The sequence below is a fragment of the Oryctolagus cuniculus genome, chromosome 2 (assembly GCF_964237555.1).
Source record: "Oryctolagus cuniculus chromosome 2, mOryCun1.1, whole genome shotgun sequence".
Taxonomy (NCBI): domain Eukaryota; kingdom Metazoa; phylum Chordata; class Mammalia; order Lagomorpha; family Leporidae; genus Oryctolagus; species Oryctolagus cuniculus.
In genome coordinates, this window is record NC_091433.1 from 78,118,421 (window position 1) to 78,145,570 (window position 27,150).

Sequence of the window (27,150 nt, forward strand, 5' to 3'; positions counted from 1 at the left end):
ATCACTTCCTGCCGTGCCCTTCTCACACTTATTCCCTCACTTTTATTGCTTTGGCTTCCTTGCCTTCAGTGTCAGCTCCCCTGACGCCCCCACTGTGCCCCTTTCTGCTGCTTCTCTAACTTGCGGGCCCCTAGGGTGCGAGCGCCTAACAGCTCTCAGCCCTACCAGGCTGTTTCCTCACTAAGGAAGAACCAAGTGCATCACTGGGAAGGCCCCTTCTGGCACTAACGAGTCACCATTTCAGCCGCCCTCTCCATTTTCAACTTCTCTGACCCAGGAATAAAACTGCTCCAGGGAACCAGCTCTCTTCTCTCAGTGGGGCTCCCTCCAAGCCTAGCCACAGGCTGCCATATCTGTGAGGGATGAGAGGAGCCCTGCATAACCTGTAACACCTCTCATCCCTGGATGAGCAAGGAGAAGGAAGAGGCTCTGTTGTGGGACCGGACAGTGGGGCCCAGCACAGAAAGCCAGCTGGGTTCCTACAGCCGGAAGGAAGCGAGTCTCCTTCCCCAGTGCTGTGCTCTCCTGCTTCCCTGCGGGTGCTGTGTGTGTCAGTGACTTGGGGCAGATCCAAACCTGTGACTACTTGGGTCCCTGTGGCAAGGAGTCCCAGGTTTTAGGAGGGAGGCCTGGCTTGCAGTATTAGCACGTGGGCTAGTTCGTTCTGTATTTCTTACTTGCTGTAAGCTGGTGAACCAGCAGTCACCAGGCAAGCACACCCCATCAGAGGACAGACAGCACTGCATGAGAGAACACAGAAGCAGAAGCCTGTAGTTGTACAAACCTTATCAGGGGCTGACGCCCACCTGCACTGAGTTTACGTGTGTTGTGGCCATCCGTTCATGCAAAATGCATGCTACAAAAAAACTACACATGCATTTCAATTTTTCTTGACCAAAATAAACTTATTTTTTAAATTCAATTTTCCATGGACTTTAAAAAAAAGATTTATTTATTTGAAAGGCAGAGTGATAGAGAGAAAGAGACAAAGAAAGCAATACTCCATGTGCTGGTTTACTCTCCATACGGCCGCAATGGGCAGGGTTGGATGAGGCCAAAGCCAGGAGTCAGGAACTCCATCCAGGTCACCCATGTGGGTGGCGGAGCCTAAGTACAGAGGCCGTCATCTGCGGCTTTCCCAGGCACGTCAGCAGGGAGCTGTGCGGGAAGCAGAGCATCCGGGACTCAAACCGGGACTCGAACCTGCATTCCAATCTGGGATGCCGGCATTGCCAACGGCGGCTTCACCCGCTGCAGCGCGACGCCGGCCCCCAATGAACTTTCTGAAGGGCCGTCAGGGTATGATTTTTGTATTTCAAGAAAGTGCCTATTTCTGTGACAGACGCTACCTTCCAACCCGAGGCACCCATCTGAACTTCCAGACCTTGAAGGCTCTGCAGGTCCGGGAGGGAGACGGATGAGAAGGCCATCATTCACCCCGAGAGCACGCAGGACCCTGTCACTTCCCACGTGCTGCTATTTGTGGGACCGCCTGGAGACAGACGCTAACATGTGGCCATTCTAGATGGAACTCATGCCTTCCCCAGTAACAAGCAGTAGCAGCCTTCAGTGGGGCCAGGGAGCCCTGGTACAGACCCACTGCGACTGTCACTTTCTCCACTCTTACTGGGGGAGCCACTTCTTCATGACATGGCTTAGGGCCACACAGCAGCTCCCTTCTTACTATTTGCGGCAGCAGCCACACCCTGCATTTAGAGAGAAGAAGGAAAAAATATGCTTTGACACCTAAAATAGCTTCGAAATTCACAGGCAAACCACTGGTCCAGAAAAAGTCTGCCTAAAAAGTCCGGACTGACTTTGGCTAAGTCCTTATTCTCAGGACTCAGACTCAATGGGACATGAAAAAAAAAAAAGTCAATTATAAAGTGGTTTTAGGCTGGTCTCTAGGTTTTATGCACCGTCTCCAGGTTCTGGCTTACAGCTAGGGTACGAAAGGAGTAAGAATAGAAAACACTTTTCTGGGAACTTTGCCTACATCACAGTTACATCATTGGAGGCTTTTTTATCTTTTTTTTTTTTTATTTTGCATACAAATTTGGCCAGAGGGCTCCAAACCTAGTTTCTAAATTTTCCTTCCAACATCCGATTCTGCGTGTAACGGAAGTAGCTGACCACAGAGCAGAGCGTCTGCGTTCCCTCAGCGCCTGCGCTGCAGAGACAGGCAAGTGCTTCTGAACCTCCACACGTGCGTGGTGCTCGGGGTGGGACAGGGCAAAGACCAGCTGGGAGCGGGGCCGGGCGCCGGGCGGGCGTGTGGGGCATCCACAGCACAGCGCCTCCGGCTTCCTGCTGGTGCCTACCCCGGGAGGCGGCAGGTGACGGATTAGGGCCCAGGGCTGGGGAAACTTCTTTCTGCCACGGGCTGCCATCTGGATAATTTAACACAATTCCCGGGCCACACAAAGCTGTCAACTTAAGCACCAGCTTGCTACAGATTTACTGAATTTTGAGTCCCTCCTGCGGTTGTCCTGGTAGGGACGGACCAAATGATTCTGTGAGTCTTTTTTTTTTTAAATTTAATTTTATTTTTTTGACAGGCAGAGTGGACAGTGAGAGAGAGAGACAGCTCCCTTTGCCGTTGGTTCACCCTCCAATTGCCGCCGCGGCCGGCGTGCTGCAGCCGGCGCACTGCGCCGATCCAATGGCAGGAGCCAGGTGCTTCTCCTGGTCTCCCATGCAGGTGCAGGGCCCAAGTACTTGGGCCATCCTCCACTGCACTCCCTGGCCACAGCAGAGAGCTGGCCTGGAAGAGGGGCAACCGGGACAGAATTCGGCGCCCCGACCGGGACTAGAACCCGGTGTGCGGGCGCCGCAAGGCGGAGGATTAGCCTAGTGAGCCGCGGTGCCGGCCCGATTCTGTGAGTCTTATACAGCCTGTGGGCTAGATGCTCCCGACCTCTGGCATAAATAGTAAGGTCCATGGCACCGACGTGGGAGACCTGGACTGAATTCTTGGCTCCTGGGCTTCTGCCTGGACTACTGTAAGCATCTGAGGAGTGAACCAGCAGATGGGAGACCTCTGTCTGCCTGTCTCTTTTTCTCCTCCTCTCTCTTTCTGCCTTTCAAAACAACCAAATAATTCATGAATAAGTAAGCACAAAGACTGAAGGGAAGGCGTATTAGTGTGGCATCACAATTAGAAGGCAGAGAAGAGAGGATTCAGTGGCTGGGAGAACAGCATAAGCCTGGCAGAAATGCAGGCCAAAAGTTCACATGTGGCCCTGTGAGGTCTTCCTTATGACACAGACCTGTCTCCTAGCTGGGTTTTAATAGGTACTTTCATTGTTCTCTGCAGACAAAATGAGCGCTGGGCTCACAGAGGAAGTGGTCAGTCCTGTTTTGAGCCCAGGAACAAGCGGCGCTCGGTTTGCTCTGAGCACAGCTCTGCTGTCCGGCAGCAGCTGGGCCGGTGAAAACCTCGAGGTCAGGGCCAGAGTCCCAGGTGAGTTGCCCTGAGCTCTGTCCGACTCATCTCCAGCTCTGAGTAAGGCAGCGCAAATTCAACTGTCTTTTGCTCCATAAACTCGAGTTATTCTGTGCGTCAGCTCTTTAATGAGGAAAGTAGGTTGTGTGGCTGGAAATGGCTACAGATTTTTCCACTCATTAGTCGGTATTTCTTGAGCATCTACTAACTGCAGGAAAGCAGACGGGGAAAAAAAAAAAAAAAAAAAAACAGCCCTGCCATGTGTGCTAGTTCGTCTCTTCGTGTTAGAGGTGAGACGGCTGAAGCCGTCTGCACAGGCACCTGGCCGGTGTCACAGAGGTTTCTCCTGACCAGAGCTGTGGAGGCGGGCAGGGGGACGCTCTGGCTTCTCGCGGCACTTTTTCCTCCCAGGGAAGACCGACCGCGTGACCTCTGCCTTGGTTCCAGAATCAGATCTGAACAGGGTTAAAGGGGAAAAGGACAGACAGAGAAGCGTTCCTTCACAAGCAAGGTCTGCTTCTTCAGGAAGATACCGGGCCGGAACTGGAAGCCTGTCATTAGCGTTTTACGATGGGCCGGGAAGCGCGGCATTGGTGGGCAGTCTCTCCAGACCCTGTCATCAATCAAGCCAGCCCAGAAGGAATGCGATGCCCATGCAAACAAACAAACAGACGCCCACATGGCATGGCCAGCAGGCTCCAGATAGCTGGACGCCACGCCACGGCCAAATGGGGCTCTGGAACTGTGAGCACTGGGAAACCAGATGGAATCCCAGGCTCCCAGATGTGGCCCAGCCCAGTCTCGACTCCCGCGGCCATTTGAGGAGTAAACCAGTGGATGGAAGATCAATCTTTTCCTCTCTCTCTCTGCCTTTCAAATAAATAAAATGAGTCTTAAAAAGCCTGTTTAATAGTTGGAAAAGACACTAGATTTAGGTAGAGTTTCAGATGCCTTTAGCAGGAACATATTTTAAAAAATATTTCTCAGGTAGATAGAGATGGAGAGACAGAGATGGAGAGAGATAGAGATAGAGATAGAGATAGAGATAGAGATAGAGATAGAAGCAGAGTCTCGGTAGCAGGCTGAGTGGGGCGCATGCCTGAGGAAGGCTGGTCTGTCACCATGACTGACATCTGATCTGGGTGGGCTCCCGGTGTCTCCTGTTGATGAACCGCCCAGCCCTACCTGCCCGCTTCCTGCCCTGATTCTTCCCCATAGCACTAGGTGCCACAGGACACACTAGCTACTTTCTCCTTTATCTTCCTTCCTGTCCACTCTCCCACCAGAGTGCAAGTCCAGGAAACAAGGGACCGGGCACTTCTTTCCACAGCTCGCACTTCTGCATCTACACTTGTGCCCAGCACATAGCTGCTGGCATTCAACAAACAGCTGGCAAATGAATGATCAAGTTAATGCAAGTATTTTAAAAAGTCTGCCTGATATTATTTTTGAGAACAACAGGAGGACTACTGTCAAGAGAGCTCCCCAATTTCCCCCACGTCTGGTTAGCTAGCTATGGACATCACGCCGTGCTGGTACGTACATTCAGGTGAGATCTGTACAGTTAGACCTCTGATCTGCTGTTGTGCCAGGGGTTGAGCCTGACAATGAACTCTCTTCCCTCCTCTAATCTCCTGGCGCCACAGATGGTTGGGGAACTGCTGAACTGAATTCTGATGTTACCCCAGATCCAAGAGGGAAATGAGCTTATCGCGACATGGGTCTGCGTGTTTCACAGTAACCACTTACGGCGCCAGTCTTCTCATGACCACCTCACCCATCGTCTCCCTCTTGTATCCACCTCTCTGTTCACTACAGACAGCCCTACCTGGTGGCCCCCATGGACCTATCCTGACACAGCAGTCTGGCCCTCTCAGATCAAGCGTGCACCAAACAACTGCTTTCGCAGATGTGACCTCGCACTGAGCCAGCTCACTGATCAAGGGACGAATGGTTCGGAAGCCAATACAGGTACTAACACGTGAAATTAGCATTGGTATAAAGATGGCATTTTCTTACCATGAATTTCATATAAACTGGTAAAAATATAACAAAGTTACAGATTTCAAGTATGTCATTCCTACAAAATTTAAAGCTTCTCTTTTTGGTTTTAAATTTTAAATCACTAACTTTAACCACCAACCCTGATAAATTTCCAAAAAGTTTACACAAATTACAATTACGATATCCCTGGAATGACTTTTCTTTCAACTCACTCAGGCCACCTACTCTTTTTTTTTTTTTAATCAATTATCACTGGTGAATTCTTACTGATAAAATAAATGCATAGCCTGATGGACAGTATCCTCTGGCTTAATTTATTAGAGAAACCATTCTAGTTTCCAAGAACTGCAGCTTGAGCTGATTTGACTTTTCCTATGCTCATCCACTGTCTCAACTTCGGTAGTGGCTGCAAAATAATAACGAAAGTTGCGGTGGGCAAGAGTCTCAGCTGTGAGACACAAGGACTGAGACGGAAAGGTGTTCCACTTACATGACCAGTGGCTTTGCTTCTTCTCCAGGGTCATGGTTAAGAGATTTAAAACGGGGAAGAGTGGGGTTGAGAGAGTGCAGTAGCATCCATTGGTCCACTCCCCAATGCCTGCAATGGCTGGGGTTGGTAGGAAGGTGTTGGGCAGGCACGGAAGCCAGGAGCGGTAAGACAATCTGTCTCCCAGGTGGAGGGCAAGCCCAGTGAGCCACCACAGCTGCCTCCCAGGATGTGCCACAGCAGGAAGCTGGAGTCGGTTATTAACCAGATGTGGGATGTGCGCCTCTTAACTGGCAGCGCTAGGCCAGACGCTTGCCCCTGGAGTCTGAAAGTGGAAGCGCACTTCCAGTGAAAAGCTGACTCACGATAAAGAACCGACCATGAAAACATATTCACTGTAATCCATGCGGTTCAGAAGGGAACATGAGAAACTTAGGAGGGTGTCACCACTGTACCCATAAGCCTCAGCAGCTCCCTACTCCCTATCTGTTGCATACTGATTTTGAGACCCTAGTGCAATCCGACCCCTGCTGTCCCATTCTCCCCTTGCTGGCTGTCACTGGAAGTATCCCTTCTCCCATGCCTGTTTCTTTAACCTGGAGACCTCTCTCCTCCTCCCAGCTCCCTCCCTACCTCTAACCATGCAGCAGACAGGAGCTCAGGTCCCACTTTCTCAAGGAGCCTTCCCTGAACCTTCCATGGGCCCTCATTGGTTTCTTTCTCCTCCAGAAGCCTTTCCCAATACTTTCGCCCTGGGCAGCCTGAATGTCTTTCTTCTCCCACCCCCGGGTGTGGTCTGTGCCTTAATCCCATCGTTCCTGGCTGCCCCAAGAGCAGATATCACTGATGGGCTCTCAGAAGCAAGTGGGGAAGCAAATGAGCCCCATTTTCATCCACACGAGTGGGCTGGGGGCTGGCAGAGAGATCCACAGCAGAACTGGCCCCCAGTCCCTCAGACAGGGGCTCAGAGCTGACCACACTGACCAGCCCAGGGACCGAGGGTGCAGACGGCCAGCCCTTTCTGGGATAATCTGTCTCGTGAGATTTTTTGCACAATGGGATGGGAAAAGGAAGATGATAGGAGTCCGGAAAACTCTGCAGAAAAAGAAAATCCTTTTGTGCCACATTCTTCCCAAATCAAGACTGAGATATTTCCTGTTTTTAACTGAGGGCCATCAGAGGTTTCCAATGAGAACATGCCACGGACCGACTCAGCACACGCGCTGGAGTCTGAGCTGGTACCCACCTTCGAGACAGAAGAGTGCCACTGACAGCAGATTCACAATGGAAGCGGGGAGGTCCTGCCAGCCCACGCCTCAGCCCAATGCACTAACGCATGTCTGAGACACAGGCGAGGGCACACACGAGGAACGCCAACAGGCAGAGTGCTTCCATCCACGCCAGGATTCCCGAAACATCAGGATTCCTTTTCCAATACCTTGGAGCTTAAACTAGAAACTGGGCACACAGGGCAGCCTGGTGAAGGCTCCGTGTTTCATCCAATAAACCCTCCAGGAAGCACCTGTCGTGTCCGTGTATGTGTGTGCATGTGTGTGCACATGTTTGAGCAACAGAGAAAGAGGGGCAGAACCTGGTGTTGGCGTGCTTCCTACCTGCTCAGAACCACTGTGGACAGAAACGGAAAGCCATCTATATCCTGTACAGAGATGGCTCATTACCCAAGGAGTCCCTATCATCACGACGGCGATGGGTGGCCTGCCACACATTCAACCAGGGATTAACTTTGGCTGCTCCTCGGTAGTCTACCGCGTGGTGAAAGCTGGACCCTTGCTCAGCGCTCCCACATCCTGCCAATCAACCCAGGGCCGGCCTTGCACATCCAGGAAAACCTGAGCCTCCACATCCAGGTCCAGCCCCTTACCTCCATCGCTGGCAGTCCTGGAGTCCGAGGCCAGGCTGTCGGTGGAGCCGGTGGTGAAGCTGACCTGGACGCCCCTGAAGGACGGGCTGAGACTCTCTGCAGAACCCTGGCTCACTTTCTCCAAGTCAGAGCTGCTCTTGTTCATTTTTAAAAGGTGCCTGGAAAATGTAGGGACAAACAAGAAAAACAATTGGTTGGGTTTCCATTCAAAACCAAAGCCATGAGATCAGGAAGCTACTATGCTCTTGAAACCTGGCCAATGCCAGTGAGTGCTTTCACATTAGTGGGGCAGAGAGGGGATGGACATTTGGTAAGTGGTCAAAAAGCCACTTGGTACGTCTGAACCCCACACTGGAGTGCCGGGGCTCCTGTCTCCATTCTGCTTCCAACTCCAGCTTTCTGTTAATGTACACCCTGAGAGGTAGCAAGTGATGGCTCAAGTAGTGGGGTCCCTGTCACCCACCTGGGAGACCTGGACTGAGTTCTGGGCTCCAGCATTTGTAGAATGAACCAGCAAATGGAAGTTCAATCTCTCCCTCTCTCTCTTCCTCTATATACTCAGTTTCTCAATCAATTTTTTAGAAAATTAAAAGAGATGGTTTAAGGGAGGGAGCAGAGGGACTCTCGGACATCTTAGGTGCATGCAACGTGGGAGACTTTCTGGGTGTGGTGAAAAGTGAGTCTATGAAACCTGGCCAAGCACAAAGCTCCAGTTTGGAAGGAACTCTCCTCATACTCTGAGCCCATCTCCCAAGACACGTGGTATCAATCACATTCCATGTAGCGTCTCTACAAAGGAAACCCGAAACAGAATCATACAAGCCAATGCACATGCATCGATTAAGTAGTTCCCGCAGGATCCCACGGCAAGTGAATGGCAAACCAGGGCTAAACATGTCAGATTTCTTTACTTGCCTGGTACTTTCTTGCCATGACTTCAAAAGGTGAAAGTTGTCCCTTGGAATTAAGGAAAATATTATTTAAATTTTTTAAAGATTTATTTTTATTTATTTGAAAGACAGAGTTACAGAGAGAGGTAGAGACAGAGAGAGAGGTCTTCCACCTGCTGGTTCATTCCCCATATGGCCGCAACAGCCAGAGCTGAGCCGATCTGAAGTCAGGAGCCAGGAGTTTTACCTGCTGTGACACAGTGCCATCCTTGCAAAGTGCTCCTGAGAAAACATGCCTCAATTGTTGAAATCTATGATTAGCACAGTGGGTCCTCTGTATATAAAGTCATACTAAAAATGATCCATAATGAAGAAGGAGATGGGAGAGGGAATGGGAGGTGGGATAGGAGTGGGGTCGGGGGCACGGGGGCCAGAACCACTGTATTCCTAAAGTTGTATCTATGTAAAAATGCATTCATTAAATTAAAAAATGCCTCTCTCGCTATTCTTAACCCTCAGATACACGTTCTATTTCAGTATCACTGTCTAGATATTGCAAGACTTAAATCATTAGGAAATGTGCTTGCAGGAGGAGGGAGCCAGTGGATGCATGGCTCTCTAACTCTGGCTTTCAAATAAACCTTTAAAAAAAAACCTCTGTATTTACAAACACAGATAAACAGCTGGCTGGCTGTGGGTCACAAGTTACTGACTCCTGATCTATAACAGCCTTGCTCAACAGAAATAGAATCAGATAGGGAGGAATCTTCCACGTATCAGTAATATTTACTTTTACAAGCTTTCGAAACAAATGGCAAAATGCTAATATTTTTTAAAAATCTTAGCGGGAGACACCAGAATGTCAGTTCACTTATTCTTGAATTTTACTGTGTGCTTGGAATATCTGACAAATGGAAAATGACCATTCCTAGCAGGCGAGAAGATCAGGAAGGCCTGAAGGGGCGCAGGGGTGGCCCATGATGTGCTCCTGTGCCTCTGAGAGGCCAGGACCCCAAGGATGATGCCTCAGGATTCCCACCAGGTCCCCCGGCGGGACAGGCAGCCTCAGGGAGGGCTTTCCACAGCCTGGGTGGGAAAGGTGCTTCCGAGAGCTCGCAGCTGAGTTTTCCAAACCTAGGCAGAGGAAGGGCAAAGCCACAGCTTTGAAGACAAGGGTCCAAGTGTCCTCAGACAGAATCAGCCTGGATCTGTGATTACCGGAGAAATTCTATGGGGGGGGGGGGGGTGGCGTGGGGGGAGCCCCTGAACGTAGAACTCAGCAGATCTTAGTTTCCAGGCCACAGTGGGATTTTCATGGCTTCTGGGGATACAACTGCTGCTTGTCTACTGGACAAGTTTAAGGAAGCCCCGGTCAGCTGGGTGAGGACAGCCCAGGAGGCATCAGGAGTGCTCAGGTGTCGCTGGGGAAGACCACGCTTTCTCTCTCTCTCTCTCTCTCACACACACACACACACACACACACACTGGGGCGAGCCTTCTTCAAGGTAAACTCCAGGGAGTGACTCTTCCAGATGCGCTGCATCAAACAGCTCCCGCCCTGGAAACCTGTGCCGTCTGCATTCTTCAGGAATTGCCACTTTAATCAGGGAAGGAGCAAAACCACATCAAATTTCGAAAATGAAAGAGAAGCTTGTCATCAAAGAGGAGACTTCACAATCAAGTTGTTTTCGCATCTGCAGTCTCTGGGTGCGACAGACTTGCGTAAGACTCCCAGGCAAGGGCTTTCCTCTTCTTCCCAAGGCGACTTTCAGAGCCTAATGGGCTGCTGGCTCAGAGCTTCCGCCAGGTGACCACACGAGCGCCAGACTCAAATTCTTTACAGGGCACCTGGCCTTCATTCCCAACAATCTGAGTCCTCATTCGTAAAACTGGTGCAAACCCCGTCTTTAACAAATGAGATCCGATCTCATGTGATTTAAGGAAGTGGCTTCAGAGTGCAAAACCCCCAGACTTTGCTCTGACTGGTGGGCGACCCGATCGGCAGTGGGAGAGTGGCCTCTGCGGGGGTCTCAGCTCACGCAGCGTGAAAAACGGCTTGTGCCTGCCCAGGCTCCCACTGCAGATGACACAGCCACTGGGGACCGGGGAGGAACAGCGGAGCTGCGGGCACGGCGTGCTCCGAGATGCAGCCTTGCACAGCTGCCCGGGGTTTTCAGAATGGCTTTTCCCCCCATTGTCCTTAGACACAGAAGCCTTGCCAGAGCGGGTCCAGTCTATGTTGGTGGAAAGCTGGAGGGGTAAAAAAAAAGAAAGCAGCCGGAAGGGCCATCTGCTAGACTTCCTCATCTGTAGGAACAAGCCCCGTCTAAAAATACCCCCAGATCCCAGAACGAGAGCTCTCAGAACCGCCACGCTCTACTGAGGCCGGCCCCACAGAGACGCCACCTCCGACTTCTCGGGGGCTGCTAGAATCTTCCAGGACAGCACAGGGTGAAGTGCGACTGAGGCAGATTCCCACTGCCACTGCTCTGACTCTGGCTGAGCGCTTTTTGCCCTCCGCCTGAAACAGCAAACAATGTTAGAGCAAGCTCTCCACCCCCAGCACGCACGGCCGCCCCAAGTCTTAGGAATGGCCAAGCTCCCGACAAAGGGTCCTGAAGAGAAGAACCAGAGATCTTCATTGTGTCTGAGAGAACACAATGAAAGCTCCGAAAACATGAACAAGTTAAAAAGAATCCTACAGACATTTGTAAGTCACTCACACACAGAGAACGGATTTGGGACTCAAACAGTCAACTAGTGCCTCAATCAAAGAACGAGAACCTCTTACCATCCTAGACTCTGGCTGGAGGCAGCGTCCTCATCAACACAGCCTCCCGGGGCCCGGGAGAGGCTGGCCCAGGGGCTCCAGGGTCCCACGGAGCGGCGCCTGCCCGTGAGGGGCCAGCCGCAGAGTGCGCGCCGGAGTGCCTCGTCAGGCTGCTGTGAATTCCCCAGCCCACCGCCCTCTGGTTCCCCTCAGTTCCTCTCTGCCTTTTCTATAAAATGCACTTCCTGCAGAAGCACAGGAAAACAGGCCGGCGCTGCCTCTCTGACTTGCAGCTTTTAATCTCCAATATCTCACTGGGCTGCAGGATCAGAAACAGTTCACACACACCCTAAAATACACCCAGCGTCATCCCATGGATTCTCTGCTGTTTAGCCACGGTCTGAAGTCAGAATCATTAAATGACACGTCTGCCTGGTGAATAAGAACAGCCCGTTTTTAATTTTCTTATTGCCTGTATTATCTCCAAATCATTATGCTCCCCACCTATCCTGAATACCGTGCCTGGGTTTTTCGCATCCACTGCCTGTTCAGTGCCAAGCTCCGTGTTAGGGGTTAGAGAGGCACTGGTGACCAGGGTTGGCACAACCTCTGTGATTCAATGAACACACAACTTGGTAGATAAATATTTACCAAGCTCCTCCAGACAGTTCAAGCCTCTCCTTCGGGAAAGATCTGCAACCTTGGGGTAGAGCATCCTGACTCCAATCTTTCTAAAATGCTGTTCTCATCATGATGGTTGACCTGTAGCGTCCAAATCGGAGCTCTTGTAAGATCTCTTTACCTTGGCCACCATACTGGATCAACTTGGGTCCTCCATGGGGATGGATTTTCTTTGACAATCTCAGTTTCAAATATCCCTTCCCCCACCCCCGAGTCTGCACATTAATTAATCACCTGCCTAGGTGTCTGGTTTGCAAACCTGGTTTCATCACTTTGGTTCATACATGACCACCGCCCTTCACAAATCTCTGTTCCAACCAGCTTCATCCGCCTCTTCTAAGTGTCCCCAAAGCACCCCGTGCTCCTTCTTCCCTTCAAATCTTTCCATCCTCAAGACCTGGGGCAATTTCACTTGCCTACAATTTCCTCCCAAACTGTGGATCTTCCCCGAGCCGTCTCTCCCCACAGGCTCTCACACCCAGCTGAGCCCGAATCCTATCACAGAGCATCTGGTTACCACCCTGGTTAGACCAGTCTCATTGTTTCACGCGCTGCCGTAGGTTCGTTACCATCCCAGAGTTAGCGGCGGTGTGAGCAGCTGTGTCACAGTCGGGACGTGCTGGAACCTACAGCCATTATTCCGTGTTTCTGGACTCAGTTTATCTGCCTCTGTTTCAATACCTTGGTGCCATCTGGGAGAATGCGTGCTTTCTTTATGGAAACAGACACACCTGCCTGGCAAAACCTGTAAAAGCCAGGAACTCTGAGTTACTGGCGACCACCAAGACCAATTCAGTGGCTGAATCTTTGTCCTATCTACAAAGTAAAACAGTCCAAAAAATCTTGAATGTGCATGAACCTTGTAGTTAACATTTTTTTTTTTTTCAGAAGACTGCATGAGAAAGGCAACTCACTAAACAGGAAGGGGTTTTATTATTTTGTCTGTTGAGGCTGAGTTATTGTGCAAGTGCGTCAGTGCCACCTGAAGGGAGTGACGGGCCAGTCTGTGCTGGGGACGTGTGTTCCCCACTGACTTCTCTGCATGCATAAATGTAGGAAGCCAGCTGTATCTGTGGTCAGATGACTTCTCTGGTCCCCACGCTGCAGGCCTGCTAATTTGCAATTGCGGCAAACGCCCCAGTAATTCTGCTGGGACTCCACAAGCTCTCTCCTTCTACTTTGCATTCCGTGAAAACCATCTAAAAATGAGACTGAAACCATGCTGACTTGAAAGATAGGGAAGCTGTGACATTGTGGAATAGATCCCTCCCTTTTGTATCCTGGCACACAACTCTTGAAATCCTGGGAACCGTCAGAGGGGCGTACGAGTGAGCTGGCTGACGCCTGGCAGCGCCTGTAGGGTGGGGACCGCTCATGAGAAAGACCCAGGCAGGATTAGAAGCTTGAGACTTCGAGCCCCATAGCTGGATCTCCAAGGAGCCAGAGGGGCTGAAGGTTAAGTTGATCACCAATGGCCAATAATTCAATTCATCATGCCTAAGTGATGAGGACTCTATAAAAACCCAGAGTGACAGGGTTTGGAGAGCGTCACGGTGTCTGGACACATGCAAGTTCTTGGAGGGCGGCATGCCCACTGGGAGAGCGGGGCCCCGTGCCCCTGTTCCCGTACTTTCTACATGTCTTGCTGGTCTGCTCTTCACTGGTATCCCCTGCAACATCCTCTACAATAAACCAGCTCCGTTAAGTCTCTCCCTGAGTTCTGCAAGCTGATCTTGCATATCGATCGAATGGAAAGGAGAGATGTGGGAACTCTGATTTATTAACCAGCCAGTCAGATGTACAAGGGAATAACATCAGGCATCCGGCCGGCCTTGGAAGTGTGCGTGGAGGGCTGTTCTTGGGGACCGCGCCCTCCTCCCGAGGTTCTGAAACTTCCTTCCGGGAGACGGCGTTGGAACGGAACCGCATTAGAGGATGCCCCGCTGAGGGCTGCCGCGGAACCTCCTCCTCGCGTGGCACGTGGGAAAAATCCCACACGTTTGCGCCTAAGGTGGTCTGTGCTGAGTGCTGCATGAGGGTACTGGAGAAACTGAGTCTGCTCTTTCCTGTGGTTTCGGAGAAACACACACACACCTGCACACAGACACACACCTGGCTTTAGTCAAGGATGACAACGCCTCAACTGGCCAAACGGAAACTTCTAGGTTTGTGCCCTGACTGTATCCAGACAACTCTTTGGCCTGAGAGATGCAGAAGGTTTCCTCAGGACAATCATTCAGGTCTCAGTCAGTCTTTGATTTGTGGCCTCCGCCAGCTGGCTGTGTGGCCTGGGGCGGTTTGGTCCCGGCTCCACTGCTTACTGGCTGTTTCTCTTGCAGAAAGTCACTTAACCACTCTGTGTCTCAGCCTCCCATTTAAATGCAGATAACAATGCTTGCACAGCTGTGTACCATGTGATGACATTTTGGTCAATGACAGCCTGCATATTCAACTGTAGTCCTGTAAGATTGCAAGGTGGAAAACTTCCTATCTCCCTGTAATGCCACAGCCCACATCGTGTCGTGGCACAATGCATCATCACATGTGTATGGTGGTGCTGGTGTCCACAAACCAATGGCACCGCCAGTCCTACAGCAGTACAGCACATGCAACTGTGAACACAACATAAGGCTTTGTCATGGTAACAAATGACTCTGCTACTGGTTTATGTCTCTAGGATACTTCATTTTTTATGGTTATCTTAGAGTACACTCCTTCTATTCATTCAGAAGAATGTTGACTGTAACACAGTATGCACTGTTACACCAGCACCAGCATCAAGCATCAGGGGATCACGTCCAGTGACTGACCTTTACCATCCAGGGCTATGTAAGGACACGCGATGATGCGTGCCCGGTAACAAAACCACGTAACAACACATTTCTCAGAATGTGTCCCTGTTGTTAAGCAACTCATGACTGTACTTATCTCAATAGGGATGCCAAGAAGGGTCAATGAGCTGATATGTACAAGGCAGTACAAATAGTACCATGTATACAGAAATTGCGAGTTAAATAGGAGGATGGATGGGTGGATGGGTGGATGGGTGGATGGATGGATGGATGGGTGGATGGGTGGATGGGTGGATGGGTGGTTGGTTGGATGATCAGGTGATTTCAGTAGCCCCCAATAAATTGAGTAATTAGTACTTTTTATTACCAACACAGAAGAGGTTTCACTCTACTTTAATGCTTCTAGCTTTATCACAATAGTTTGAAATGCCTCAAGAAGAAAGATAGTCAAGAAGATGCTTTGAGGACATGAGCTATTCTAAAACAAGTGGAAAGAGTTTATTTATATGTCCATCAAACAGAACTCATTTTGAATCTGTGTGTCTAAGAACTGGCCAATCCATGGCATAGCCCCAGACCTGGGGGCTGACACACCTCTCAGCCCTGTCACCTTGCTTTCGCTGTAAGAAAATCTAGAAAAAGGGCAGTTCTACATGAGCTTGTCTTTCACTTTGCAAGAGAGAAGCTCCCATGAATACTTCCCAAGATTCCCTTCCCCTCCACATGCCCTCTCCTCCACCCAGGACACTTCCTTCCAGGGGCTGACTAAGCCTACAGCATGAGTTGTAACCAACTTGGGAGACACGACAGTTCTGTCCTCTCATTCTGGTTGGAATCCACCCACCAAGACCATCTGTGCCCAAGGGGAATCTTTTTGTTTCTAGACTATTGGTTTTGGCAACCCTGCCTTCAGAATTCTCAGACCCTCCTTCTCTTGATTCAGCAGATATCTCAAGCCCACTTTGTTGACCCAGCTTCTGAGCCAAACCATTTGGTTTAAGAAATCAGTGTGTATTTGCACAGACCCCATCGCTAGCCTCCCAGGTTGGGAGGCTTTCTAGAATGAAGTTGCTAGGATGAGCCGCTTCCTCACTCCTCACATTGGTCCAGCCTGTTGTTCAAGGGTCAGACACCCCATTGTTTCCTCTGTACTCCCAGGTCAGTTCTCTACTATTCTCTCATCTGTGCCTCAATTTCCCTATCTTTACCCTTAGCTGAAACACCCCCCCCCCAAGGGAAAAAAAAAAAAAACAAACATCTACCATCCTTTCCCCTGCACGAGGCAGCCTAGTGTTTCTCCAAGAAAGGCCAGCCATGCTCAGTTACCTCCTGCTAGCTCTTGGGGCTCCCTGGCAATGCTTGCAGTGGCCCAGGGCAGCTGCTCCAAGCACTCATCAGTTTTGCTGACCTTCTTAATCACCATAAATCATCTCTTTCCAGTAAGTCTTCTCTCTCTCTCCATGATTCACAGTCTCACTTCCTGTTTGTACTTCCTTCAAGAGCAGCGAGGTGAAATAAAAATATACTTTCGTTCGTGATACATTTTCACATTGGTCTGCATTATTTTAGTTTCTCTCTTCATCCTCCCCCTACCGCTGCATTTTCTAAAAAGAAATTTCCCATATATATAGCAAGTACTCGTATAGGCTAAATATAGTGTGTGTTACCTAGAAGTGAAATATTGGAAAAGCAGAAAATTAACAAAGATACAAATAAATGGAAAGATATATCATGTACATGGTCTGCAAGACTTAAAGTTATTAAGTTGCCAATACTACCCAAAATGACCTAGAGATTCAACGTAATCCAAATTAAAATCCCAACAGTGTTTTTTGCAGATGTAGAACAAATAAGGGACCAGGAATAGTAGGAAGAATCTGAAAAAAAGAACAAAGTTGGAGGTGTCACACTTCCTAATTTCAAAACTTATTATAGGGGCCCAGCGCTGTAATTGGTTAATCCACTTGGTTAATCCTCCGCCTGCGGCGCCGCATCCCATATGGGCGCCAGATTCTAGTCCTGGTTGCTCCTCTTCCAGTCCAGCTCTCTGCTGTGGCCCAGGAGTACAGTGGAGCATGGCCCAAGTGCTTGGGCCCCTGCACCCACATGGGAGACCAGGAAGAAGTACCTGGCTCCTGGCTTCAGATCGGCACAGCGTGCCAGCTGTAGCAGCCACTTAGGGGGTGAACCAATGGAAGGAAGACCTTTCTCTCTGTCTCTCTCTCTCACTGTCTAACTCTGCCTGTCTAATCAAAAAAAAAAAAAAAAAAAACTTACTACAAAGCCACAGGAATCAAAACAGTATGCTACTGGCATACAGACATATTGACGAATAGAACAGATTAGAGGCTCCAAAAATAAGCCCTTACCTATATAAGTCAAATTATTTCCAAGAAAGTTGTCAAGACTATTTAATGGAGAAAGGACAGTATTTTCAACAAACGGTTCTGGGGAACTCAGGATATCCACATACAAAAGAATGAAGCTGGACTCTTACCTCTTATGGACAAAAATTAACTCAAAATGGATCAAAGACCTAAAGATAAGACCTGAAACTATAAAACCATATAAAACTCTCAGAAGAAATCAGGAGGGAAAAGCTTCATGACACTGAATTTGGCAATGATTGCTTGAATGTGAAACTGAAGGCACAGACAACAAGAAAAAATATACTGGTCTGTAACAAAATTCTTTTCTATACAAGGCTGCATAAAAGATGCATGTAATCAACACAGTGAAAAAACAACCCATGGATGGGCAGAATACATTTGTAAATCATCTATGTGATATATCATATAAGGGGTTAATATCCAAAATATGCAAATAATTCCTACACTGCAACAACAAAAACCTAATTAAAAAGTGGGCAATGGACTCAAATAGACATTTCTCCAAAGAAATATCAAAGGGATCAGTGAGCACATGGAAAGATGCTTAACATCACTAATCATCAGGAAAATGCAAAATCAAAACTTCAATGAGCTATCATCTCACACCCATTAGGATGGCTACTATCCAAAAAATCAGCCAAATGTTCAAGAGGACGTGAAGAAGTTGTAACTCTTATGCATTGCTACTGGGAATACAAAACGGTGTAGCAGCCATGGAGAACAGTACAGCAGTTCCTCAAACTATTAAAAATAGAATCACCAGGGGTGGGCATTTGGTACAGTGGTTGAGGCCGCTCGGGACACCTACATCCCAAATCAGAATGACTGGTCTGATTCTTGACCCTGGTTTTGGCTCCGGCTCCAGCTCCTGACTCCAGCTTCCTGCTAATTCCAACCCTTGGAGGCAGCAGCGATGACTCCAGGGATTGGGTTCCTGCCCCTCACATGAGAGACTTGGATTCAGTCCCCAGCTCCTGCCTGCCTGAGCCCTGACTATTGAGGCCACTGAATCAGTAGATGGGAGATCTGTCTGTTTATCTGCCAGATAAATAAAAAATTTAAAAACAGAATTGCCAAATGATCCAGCAAACAATTCAAAACAGGATCTTAAAGAGATATTTGTACACTATTGTTCATTGCAGCACTATTCACAGTAGCCAAAAAAGGAAAGCAATTCAAGCATGGACAGACAAATGCATGAGGGAAATGTGATCTAAGCGTACCATGAACTATTACTTAGCCTTTAGAAGGGAAAAAATTCAGATACATTCTACCCCATGAATGAAACTTAAAGACACTGTGCTGAGCAAAATAGCCAGTTAGCAAAAGACATATCCAGTATAATCACTTCTATGAGGCACCAAGACTAGACAAATTCTTAGAGATGAGACAGAGTGGAAAGGTGGTTGTCAGAGGCTAGGGGGAGGGGAAAATGAGCACTACTGTTTCATAGGTATACAGCATCAATTCTGCAGAACAAAAGAGCTCTAGAGATTGGCTGGATGACAACGTGAACACACTACTTGGACTCAGCACTTAACAAAGGTTAAGACGGTAAATCTTACATTATGTGTAATTTTTGGGGGGACAGACAGAGTTAGACAGTGAGAGAGAGACAGAGAGAAAGGCCTTCCTTCCGTTGGCTCACCCCCTAAATGGCTGCTACAGCTGGAGCTACGCCGATCTGAAACCAGGAGCCAGGGGCTTCTTCCTGGTCTTGGACACGGGTGCAGGGGCCCAAGCACTTGGGCCATCCTCCACTGCCTTCCCAGGCCACAGCAGAGAGCTGGACTAGAAGAGGAGCAACCGGGACTAGAACCCGGCGCCCACATGGGATGCTGGCGCCACAGGCGGAGGATTAACCAAGTAAGCCATGCTGCCGGCCCCCATTATGTGTAATTTTTAAAATACATTTGTTTGAAAGGCAGAGAGACAGAGAGCCAGTCAGCCAGAGCTTTCAGCTGCTGTTTCATTCCCCAAGTGCCTGAGACAGTCAGGGCTGGGCCAGTCAAAGCCAGGAGCCCAGACTCAGTCTGGGACTCCCATTCACATGCAGGGATCTCACTAACAGAGCTATCACTTGCTGCTTCCTGGTGCGCATTGGCAGGAAGCTGGGATCAGAAGTGCAGGTGGGATTCAAAGCAGGCATCCCAAGTGGCATTTTAACCACTGCACCAAAGGCTCAACCCCGTTACGTGTACTTTATCAATTATTAAAAAGAATAAAAAAAAAAAACACATAAAAGGTTAAGAAAGAAGCTTTCTTTAAACAATACAGTGTCACTTTGTATGTCTGTACCTATCATTTTTTGGTAACTAAACTGTGCTCCAGAACTTGTTCTGTTTCTTAGTCATTTCACTCAGGACGAGTTTGAAATCTACCCATGTTGCTGTACCTTCTTCAAGTTCATTGCTTCTGACTACTGTTAAGTAGTTCATTTCATACTCAGGACACTTTGCTTATCTGTTTTTCTGGGGATGAGGCCCTGGGACTGCTCCCACTCCCCGCTGCTGTCAACAATGCTGTAATGATCTTTGCAGGCTCCCCTGCTGACGTGTGGGTGTCCCTCTCTGAGGCACACGCTCAGGAATGAAGACTGTGGGTGCATCGTGTCTTCTCACACTTAGTTTTACTGGGTGAAGCCCTGCTCTTCTCCAGCCTACACTCTCACCATCAAGGGGTGGAGAGCTGTTTTCTTCTATCGTAGCCAGAATTTCTTATTATGTTTGTATTTTTCATCAATCTGATCGATATAAAGTGCTATCTTATTCTTCCTTAATTTCACATTTTTAGGTTATCAGGTTTAATAGCTGCCCACGTTCTTGGGTTTTCTTTTGGTTAATTGCCTATTGATATCTTTTGGCTATTAGAATCTTGCAAATATTTTTAAATTGGCTTTTTTGGCTTAATCTTTCACATTCTGATTATTATTCCATCGACAGTCTACCTTCCTGTATGGTAGGAGGTAAGGTTTCACCTTTCTTTTCTCAGATGGTCAGTTTGCGAACATAATCTAACAAGCAACCTGCACTTTCCTGACCTCTACGTGGTAACGGATCCACCTACACCAAGTCCTCAGGATTTAGTGATTATACTTGCAAGGCACTCAGAATCTTTCTAGGTTCAGTTTTTGTGGTAAACATGAGTAAATGCTGGGAGTAGAATAAGAAGCAAGGTCAAGGGCCTGAGTCCAGGACTCACCAGACAGACAATTTCCCCGTGTGGTGTTCTGGAGATGACAAGAACACAGAAAAGAAAATTTGGGGAGATTTTTAAGGATGATTTCCATGTAAATATGACAAATTAGTAAATATCTCTGTCCTGTTTTTTTCTACTTCCTTCCAGGGGACAATCTCTACCCCTAATTGGACATCTCTATCTGTCACCAGTCAAGAAGGTCTAGGAAAAGTGTATATACTATATATTATGAGAACAATAGCTATGACTTCATTTACATTTATTTTGCTTAATTTCCATTTGCAAATAATCTCTCCAAAGGATCCTGGCACACCTCTTGCATCTTCCGCCTTCTCCTCCCTGGCCCCCGCCCCCCAAATCCAGGACACAGAAAATCAGTGCGATGAGTCAAAGAGGACAGGGAAGGTCAATAAGGAAAATGGTGATGGGTAGGTGACTGCCTTTACTACAATACAGATGTCTCCAAAAGGTTAGAATTCATGAAACAGGCATCATCACCCACTAAGAGGGGCCTTCGTACTGCCTTCCCGTAGGAAGTTTGAGGCTATATCTGCTCCACGCTCAGTTTAGGCCCCTGGGCCAGACAGACCACTCGACAGCTCCCCTTCCCACAGTACGGGAACTCTCAACCTCCTACATCTCTGTGGGAAACAGTCAGTAACCACCAGAGATTTTGCATTTCAGATGCTAAATTTCTGATGTTGAGGCTGGCTCAGCAAAGAGCCCATGTGTCTCTCCTCCCACTGCCGCACAACCTGCAGACAGTACTAATCAATCATGGCCAGTTTTCCAGCAGGCTTAGCTCCCAGGTGGAGCTCCAGATCACTACTCTAAGTAGCATAACTGGCATGGCAGAGGCCACCCAACCGCCCTCACACTTGAAAAACACCCAGCCATAAATCGTACCTTTCTTGTGATCTGCACAACTCAGTATGAAATATTTTTTTTTTGACAGGCAGAGTTAGTGAGAGAGAGAGAGAAAGGTCTTCCTTTTTCCGTTGGTTCACCCCCCAAATGGCCGCTACAGCAAGCGCGCTGCGCCGATCCGAAGCCAGGAGCCAGGTGCTTCCTCCTGGTCTCCCATGCGAGTGCAGAGCTCAAGCACTTGGGCCGTCCTCTACTACCTTCCTGGGCCACAGCAGAGAGCTGGACTGGAAGAGGAACAACCGGGACAGAATCCAGTGCCCTAACCGGGACCAGAACCCAGGGTGCCGGCACCGCAGGTGGAGGATTAGCCAAGTGAGCCACAGCGCCGGCCGTCCAGTATGAAATATTTTAAGTGATGCCCTCATTGACTGATTTAAAATTCCAGAGACTCTCTCTCCCTTTCTTCCTGATCTCCCAGGTCGCACGACTCATGAAGGTACCCATTGCTCTCAACTGTTCTTGTATCCATCTGGTATATTTCTATCTTCATTAACTTTGCTGTATTGTATTAGCTGTCTTTTTGTTACTTTACAGTGCTATCACCAGCAATGATTTGCCTAGGTTTTAGACTTAAAACCAAAACACTGAGAGGTCAGATGATGATCTGGAAGTAATAGATACTAAAATTAACTGGAGGGTGAAATCAACTAACTGGAGTGAGTAAAAGGGGAAGGATTTTTTTAAGTAGTCTTCAACCTAGAAGTCCTCCTTGTCACGCAATGGAGAGCATTGTTTATTTAAGTCTGCTCGTTGGAGCAAAAAGGAGAACAAGGTGCCCAGGGCATCAGAGGAAAGCAACTGAGGCAGGGAATTTTACAGAGTGGTATGGGACCAGCACCACACTTTTAGGGAACTGCCCAAAAGTCAGCAACAGGAGGAAAGAATGAGCAACTTAAGCACAGAGGAAGAAGACTCTAATCTTCAAAGCTGAACGCTATTAGCTGGACAAAGAGACATAGAGTATTCTTTGCAGCTGTTCTACCAGTTTTATGGAAAGAAATGTACCTCCTTTCATAAGGATATTCACACACTCACAACCACAACGGGCCATGAATAGAAAAAATTCTCACCGATCGGTGTGCTCCAGCGCTGAAGAGCAGGCTGGCCATTGTGGGAACAACGTCCCTCTGACTGTGTGACCGAGAGAAGGGACAGGCTCACGCAGCCCACACTGTGCTTTCCAACACACCCCGCATAGCACGGAAAACCTGTCCACACCCTAGAGTTTCCTGCAACCTATTGATGGAAAAAAGAAGTCTTTAAATGATCATCAGCACCTGAAAGGAACATTCTGATGGCAAGAGGAGGCTGGCTCTGCACACCTGCTTAGCTTAATAATAATTGGTGGTGGTGGTGGGGAACAGGCAGAGTATGACAGCGAAACGTACAATCACTGGAGAGTAATTAATTCATGAAAGGAAGCATTGTGCCTACAGGGCGTTTGCCCACCTTGAGGCATCAATCACTATTAACCTCAGCTTCTTTAACTCCAGGTGATGTTGCTCTATTGAGTAAGGATAGACACAGAAGCACCATGGGTGTCCAATGGAAAAGCAAGCCAAGTACTGTGTCATCCAGAGGTCACAATGGCTTTTTGGAAATTCAAGAATTCTTTTACCTACTTGGTATCAGGTTCTGTGCTAAGGTATGCCATGGGGGAGTCAGGAAGAATGTGTGAGGGGCCAGCACTGTGGCACAGGAGGTGAGTGCACTGCCTGCAACCTCCCACATGGGCGCCGGTTTGAGTCTTAGCTGCAGCACTTCTCATCCAGCTCCCTGCTAATCTGCCAGAAAAAGCAGCAGATGATGGCCTGAGTACTCAGCCACCCACATGAGAGACCCTGATGGAATTCCAACCTCCTGGTTTGGCCTGGCCCAGCCCAGGCTATTGCGGCCATCTGGGGATTGAACCAGTGCATGGAAGACCGCTCCCTCTCTGTCTATAACACTGCCTTTCAAATAAATCTTAAAAAAAAAAAAAAAAAAAAGGAAGTTTGTATGAGACACAATTCCCCATAATTTCATGAGATGCAAACATGAACCAAGTACAATGCAATGCAAGACACACTATGCTAACTGCTCATAAGAGACACAAATAGAGTACGGGGGCAAGCTGGAGACCTGATTCCAGACGGACACTTTGTTCAAAGCTGTTGGTTTCTTTGACATTTCTTGAGCACCCGCCATGTGCCAAGCACAGAGTTCCACGCTTTCCGGGAAGACGAAATAAACAGGGCACGGTTCCTGCCTACACTTGTCCACTTAAGATAAACTTCTTGAGCACTGACTATGTGCCAGACCCCAGGTTAGCCCTTACAGAGTTACAGACGGCTACGCATGGTCTTCATCTGCAAGGGGTATCTGGCCTATTTGTTTTTTTCATAAGTGGTTATTTACAAGCCTGCAGTAATCTAGATCTTGGATCAGGTCAAAATACAGTTACAAGAAGAGAGCTGCCAGTCCCCTGGACTCTGAGCTGAGTTTTACCTTTGAGTTACTGAAGGGAACATGAGAATCTAGAACCTATGAGAACCAGTCTGGTCAACAAGAATGAAATCTGGGTGAACCTTGAGTGGTTACACTGCACACCTGCTGCCTTAACTAACTCACACCCATTCAACCCTCAGGATCCTTAAGGGACAGAACCCCACCCAGCACTGGCTTTTTAGCCCTTGGACATTGCCACATACCAAGGAGGTAATTCATAGGTGTTGATGAATTAAAAGAAAAGCCTTTGGCCGGCGCCGCAGGCGGAGGATTAGTCTATTGAGCCACGGCACCAGCACACCGGGTTCTAGTCCCAGTCGGGGCGCCGGATTCTGTCCCGATTGCCCCTTTTCCAGGCCAGCTCTCTGCTCTGGCCCGGGAGTGCAGTGGAGGATGGCCTAAGTTTTTGGGCCCTGCACCTGCATGGGAGACCAGGAGAAGCACCTGGCTCCTGGCTTCGGATCAGCACGGTGCGCCAGCCGCAGCGCACCGACCACAGCGGCCACTGGAGGGTGAACCAACGGCAAAGGAAGACCTTTCTCTCTGTCTCTCTCTCTCACTGTCCACTCTGCCTGTCAAAAAAAAAAGAAAAAAGAAAAAAAAAGAAAAAAAAGAAAAGCCTTTGATTCCTAAAGCACAGTCAAGAATGTACACGCAAAATTATTAGTTTTGAAACGCTATATGTGTGTGTGTGTGTGAAGTCAGCAATTTAAAAAAATTACTGAAAAAGAAGCTGGGAATCAAATCCAATACTCATTGCTGATGACATCATTCGCTATCTTGTGTTTCCAGGTTCAACCCACAAACTCATGGGAAGAGGCCAACTATTAATTTGCCCCTGGCATGGGACAGAATATAAACTTGCAGTGTTGATGCACGTGCCTTGTTCCAGTTGCCAAGCTCTGTGTCTGTGTGGAAGCATCTTCTCCCACTGAGGCACTCCCAGCTGACTTTTTTTTTTTTTTTTTAATTTGACAGACAGAGTTAGACAGTGAGAGAGAGAGACAAAGGTCTTCCTTCCGTTGGTTCACCCCCAAATGGCCGCTATGGCCGGCGCGCTGCGCTGATCCAAAGCCAGGAGCCAGGTGCTTCTTCCTGGTCTCAGACACTGGTGCAGGGCCCAAGCACTTGGGCCATCCTCTACTGCCCTCCCGGGCCACAGCAGAGAGCTGGACTGGAAGAGGAGCAACCAGGACTAGAACCCGGCGCCCATATGGGATGCTGGCACCACAGGCGGAGGATTAACCAAGTGAGCCACGGTACCGGCCCCACTCCCAGATGACTTTAAGTACTTACTGTCAACCACACAGTGCTTCCTATTGCAAACTCTGATTTCTTTCTTTCTTTTTTTAAGATTCATTCATTTTATTTTAAAGTCAGAGTTAGAGAGAGAGAGAGAGAGAGAGAGAGAGATCTTTCACTGGGTGGTTCATTCCCCAAATGGCTGCAATGGCCTGGGCTGTTCCAGGCCAAAGCCAGGAGCCAAGAGCTTCTTCCAATTCTCCCACATGTATGGCAGAGGCCCAAGTCCTTGGGTCATCTTCTGCTGCTTTTCCCAAGCCATTAGCAGGGAGCTGGACAAGTGGAGCAGCTGAGACTTGAACCAGTGCCCCAATGGGATGCTAGCATTGCAGGCAGCAGCTTTCCTCGCTATGCCACATTGGTGAGCCCACAAACTGGATTTTTCAAAATGCTACAGAGACAAGCCCAGGAAACTTGGAGACTCTGGATCTCCCAGTACATGGCTGCCACTCCGCTGCAACCCACGACAGGTGGAAAGTACCCCAGAATCAGACACGCGCAGCTATGCTGAGGCTGCATGTGGAGTCTGGTGACAACAGCCACCTCCCTCATCGTGTGCCGCTGTCTGGAGTCATTCCCGGAGACCCTGTTACAGGAGAGGGCACACAACGAGGCCCTTCGGGTTCCCTGGGACAGCAAGATGGCGGCTTCTGGGAAAGAAAAGGGCTCCATTTAGGACATTGTCCCTGTCGGCCTGAAGGCACCATGACAGCCCCAGGCCAGACTCAGCCTCAGCTTCCCAGGGTGCCCCCAGAGGCAGGAGAGAATTTAGGACATGGTGGTTAGAACAAAACGAACACCAGTGATTAACCTTAAAGTAAAAACATGGCTTCCCTTGCTTGCAAAGACTTTTCTTTTGATTCATCTCAGTCCATTTGAAGACTAAAACCACAAAAGCCTGTCTGATTTCTTGTTCACCTGTCATCCCCCATTCCCACTTGTGTTCAGGCCTCTCACCCCCATTTAGAGTTTCTAGGTGGAAGGCTTGTCTGCACTAACCAGATGATTCTCCTTCAACTGACCTTGTCACTCAAAAGTCCTAAGTCATTTCAAACCAGGTTTGCATCTGCAAAAGAATGAGAGGCAGAGAGAAATCGGATTCTTTTGCATCTGCACTGTTTTCCCATTAAACTGCCTGAAGTCTTGCGTGAGAATTAAGAGTCCACACTTCCGGCCTGCAGGTTTTTGTTTCTTTCCTAAGCTGCAGCACTCATCCGCCAGTCTCTGCCGTACAGCCTCGCCGCCAACAGACACGGGTGACCCAGCGGCTCCGCGGGGTCCATCACTCCCAGCAGGTGTGAGAAGGAAGCTGCTTTATGGGGGAGTCTGCCTCTCCTGCCCAGGCCACCAAGCACAGGAAACAGGAGCATCTAGACCAAGAGGTGTCCCAGGAACACCCAGCGCAGTATACAGGGGACACAGGAGCTTCTGCCAGACACGACCACAGGAGAGCCTGGTCCTTCTTAACATCTGTTTGTTTTTTTTTTCCTTCCAAACGAGAGTCAGAGGATCATGGGCAAACTAGAAACTGGCTATCCTCCTCCACGACGGTCAGGAAAGCCAACGGATCTCCTTTCTAGCACTGCTCCGTGCTCTGCCCTGCATGCAGCAGGCCCTGACTCCGGAGTTCTGAGGGTGCAGCACTCACGCACGAAGATGCTCACTGAAAACAGAACCCATTGCACAGGTGGCCCTGTGGGTAGAGGGCAACTGAAGTGCCCATGCTGTACTGGTTGGGGTGCAACCCCTGGGACCTGTGAGATCTGCAGACTCCCTGGGGCTCCTGGCACCCTCCTGAGTTCTACAATTAAAAGTCAGGGAGCCCACAGTGTGCCCCTGCCCTCTTACCTCTTCACTGGTGAGATGTGAAAATTCAAAAGATACTGCCGGTTGTG

General features: G+C 48.9%; 1 protein-coding gene across 1 annotated transcript in view; it reads right to left on the minus strand.

Annotated features, from left to right (window-relative positions):
* The window catches only part of PRAG1 (PEAK1 related, kinase-activating pseudokinase 1), a 52,862-nt gene that overhangs the window by 14,278 nt on the left and 11,434 nt on the right, over positions 1-27,150 (minus strand). Inside the window, exon 4 of the mRNA XM_070068513.1 lies at positions 7,819-7,976. Coding sequence (XP_069924614.1) covers positions 7,819-7,976 — 158 coding nt within the window. The remainder of the gene's footprint in view (positions 1-7,818; positions 7,977-27,150) is intronic.